This window comes from Teleopsis dalmanni, chromosome 2, assembly GCF_002237135.1.
Source record: "Teleopsis dalmanni isolate 2A chromosome 2, ASM223713v2, whole genome shotgun sequence".
NCBI classification, from domain to species: domain Eukaryota; kingdom Metazoa; phylum Arthropoda; class Insecta; order Diptera; family Diopsidae; genus Teleopsis; species Teleopsis dalmanni.
The window spans coordinates 6,410,943-6,414,479 of NC_051847.1; the positions used below are offsets into that span (position 1 = coordinate 6,410,943).

At 32.5% G+C, this 3,537-nt stretch overlaps 1 protein-coding gene across 1 annotated transcript in view; it reads left to right on the plus strand.

Annotated features, from left to right (window-relative positions):
- Positions 1 to 1,074: 1,074 nt before the first annotated feature.
- The window catches only part of LOC119681264 (SET domain-containing protein SmydA-8-like), a 5,100-nt gene continuing 2,637 nt past the window's right edge, over positions 1,075 to 3,537 (plus strand). The window contains exons 1-3 of the mRNA XM_038094407.1: positions 1,075 to 1,391; positions 1,463 to 1,591; positions 2,548 to 2,610. Coding sequence (XP_037950335.1) covers positions 1,339 to 1,391; positions 1,463 to 1,591; positions 2,548 to 2,610 — 245 coding nt within the window. The 5' untranslated portion in view covers positions 1,075 to 1,338. The remainder of the gene's footprint in view (positions 1,392 to 1,462; positions 1,592 to 2,547; positions 2,611 to 3,537) is intronic.

Sequence of the window (3,537 nt, forward strand, 5' to 3'; positions counted from 1 at the left end):
TATTTTTCATTACTTGGCGAGCACAATCCAACCTTTCTTTTATTACCATTGACCCAATAGGTTGATATTAGCAACAGCAAAGGATTAAGGCCGAATTTGATAGAATACGATTGGTATGGTTGTAATCGTAGCAGGATACAGACACATTGCACTACATTCTCTTAACCTGTGGCATGGATGGAATATCTTCAATGACTATAGCTCATCTTGCATGTTTGGCTTCATTAAGAGCTTGCATGGTTCTGAAACTTTCGAGATTTACCATATATGAGTATGAATGAACCTCCGAGTAATACAATGAGTCTAAAAGCAAATCTTAAGAATCAATGCAATGAGATAAACGATTCAAACGTTTCTTAATTATTACTAAAAATTTGCGGATTATAATAAGTGCTTGAAAATTATATTGGTACTGTTCTGGGGCACCTAATAGTGAGTTGTTCTATAACTTATTAATCTTTAATAAATTGTACGACCAACTACTGGATATAAAACTGATAGTTTGCATTACAACCAATCACTTATTGTACAGCCAACAGCATGTGCACAGCCAATGGGTTTTTGGGCAAGTAAGCCCTTGCTTAGGTTGCTTGTTTGTTTTACAATCGCCTATATATTTTCTTTACAACCAACCTGTTGTTGTTCCAGGGATCATTTGATCTACAACCAACCATTTTGCTTTACTAAGGAATTCCATATTGAAAGAAAAATTGTACAATTGAAGAGTACGTTACTTTTGAGGAGGACGCTAATGCTAGAAACTCTTTAGTCAGGTACATACTTGAGTTTTTAACAAGGCTGAATGTCTTATACTCGTTTAAGGTCAGTTATAGTATTGCAAATATACTTTAGTCACAGTGATTGGCTCCACTCTGAGGTAAGTTCTGTACTATAGTCTAATTTTAAGGTTGTACTCTGAGGGAATAATACTAAGACCATTTAACACATAATGCAGTAGTACACTAATTCGTTCTCGGCCAATACATTGTATTACTGCGAAAAACATTATTACAATGAAATTAACAATGCCTTAGTGATTGTTTTCGCTACAAAAACGAAATACTGTCTAATGAAGAGCAGAAATATAGCGACAGGGTAGCAAAAATAATTGGCCAGAAAATGAAACGCTTTGCATTTTTGAAAATGTCGTTGCTGTCGCCTGCCTGCGTTTTCGGATCGTCAGTGTCTTAATATTGCGATTTGGTGAAGTTCTGTTTAGCAGTCTATTTTAAAAATAATTAGTTTTCAGTACACAAATAAGTAAATCGGTGAAATATATCAACTAAAAATAATAAGTTGAAAGGTGGAAAGGAAATATATTTAACGGGCAGAAGAAATATGGATGAATTCGATAAAAAGTGTAAAATCGAACAAGACAATGAATTGGGACGGTATCTATATTTATAAAATATATATATAAATTTTGAGATAAGAATAATAAATATATGTCTTAAATAAATAGATATCTAACAGCTGCTATAGACATTAAAGCCGGAGAAACTATTATGCTTGAATGTCCTGTTCTGATTTTATCGGCAAATGATGAACGACGTTGTTCGAACTGCTTCCTCTTAGCAAATGAATTCTGCAGGTAAAATCTCAAATATTAGGATTATTCCATTTTAAATATAAACTATATATATATAATATATATAGTATATATAGTATATATTCAAATATGTGTAGGAGGTTAATGCAATTAAACTAATTGCATATTTTTAAAGAATGCGGATTTTTCATATTTAGTTCAGTAATTAATATAAATACTGAGATTAATTTAAAATGTGAATTAATATCCGTGACTAAATGAAATTGCAGATAGTTTAAACACTGCATCTATTTGTTACAGTGTATGGTATGTGCTTGTGTTTGGTTGTGTGGTTAAAAATATAATTAAATATAATCTCAAGATCAAGGTTTTTGCGATTAAGTCTCCAAAATACTGCACATCTTTAGAGTTTGGAAAGATCTTACATTGGACTCCATTAAAAATGAGTAAATAGATAGAAAGGGTGCAGTTGTGGAAAATATTATCACATTTTGTATCAACGACATCAACAACAGAAAGAATAAATTTTGAAGAACATGTTCTATTCATATTCTAAATGGATGAAAATGAAGATATAGAATTTCATGTTGTCACAAAGCACTAGAGATGATTTAGGTGTTTGCTCATTTGAGCCAATAACAAAAACACTAGCAGATCTCCAATTCTAATTAGATCATTATCAATAACAATAAATTAAGCAAACAGAAAGGGAATAAATTAAGTATATCTCATATTTGAAATAATTCTTATTCAATCTATTAACATTTTAACATCACAACCAACACGTGTCTGATTCACCTTAAAGGACTTAAGAGCCAAAAAATGAAGCGAGGAACAGTATTTATATATATCTATATTCAATATTAATACATCATGACTGTTTCATAAAATATATATTTTTTGTTAATAACTAAAATGATCTAAAAGCCATCTTCAGGTAGTTTTCTACCCACAGGATCGACAAATATACTAACAATTGTATTAATAATTTATTTCAGTAAATGTAAAGTGTTTCCACTGTGTGGGAACTGTAATACACACAATGACTACGATTGTAACAAATTCGTTGATATGAATGAACTAAAAACCTCTGAGCTGCAGAAAGGTGGTCAGATCTACGGAGTTCTTAAATGTCTTCTACTTCGGGAAAACACTGAAACGGCTGAATGTTATAAAAAATTTATACAGCTTGAAGCACATTTGGAGGAACGACGCAATACTGAAGTATGGGACGAAATCAAGAAAAATGTAGTTACACCTATAATCAATTCGGGGCTACCAAATTATCTCAAGTCAGATGAAGAATCGATTGATGAAGAACTCTTGCAGCGTTTGTGTAGCATAGTTGATGTAAATTGCTTTGAAATACGTGCTCCAGACACATCATACATGCGTGCAGTATACCTAAATGCGTCATTGATGTCACATCAGTGTGTCACCAATACTGTGGTAGCTATAGATGATAATTACAAAATGAAAGTTTATGCCAATCGCGACATCACTCAAGGCGAAATGTTACTTAACTGCTACACAAATGTTCTCTTAGTCAGTAAACGTTTGAACCATTTGTAATATAAAGCATTTAAAATAAGATAACACTTTTTGCAGGGTACCGAAGAACGTCGTCAAAACTTAAAGTTGGGAAAATACTTCTTCTGTACTTGCGCACGTTGTGAAGACCCCACAGAACTGGGGTCTCATATGAGCAGTCTAATTTGCCCACCGTGTGCACAAAATAAACGTGATGGTTTCGTTGTTAAAAAGAATAACAAATGGCAGTGTCTTACCTGTCAACATACAGTGAAAACAGACTTTGTTGAAAATATATTGGAACGAGCAAAAGAGGAAATATTTCACGCAAAGGATGACATTTATAGATACGAACTTCTGTTGGGAAAACTGAATCGGTTTTTTCATCGTAATCATTACATGATGATAGACATTAAGCAAAATGTAGCTGCAATTTTACGTTCTATTATACTTAATCT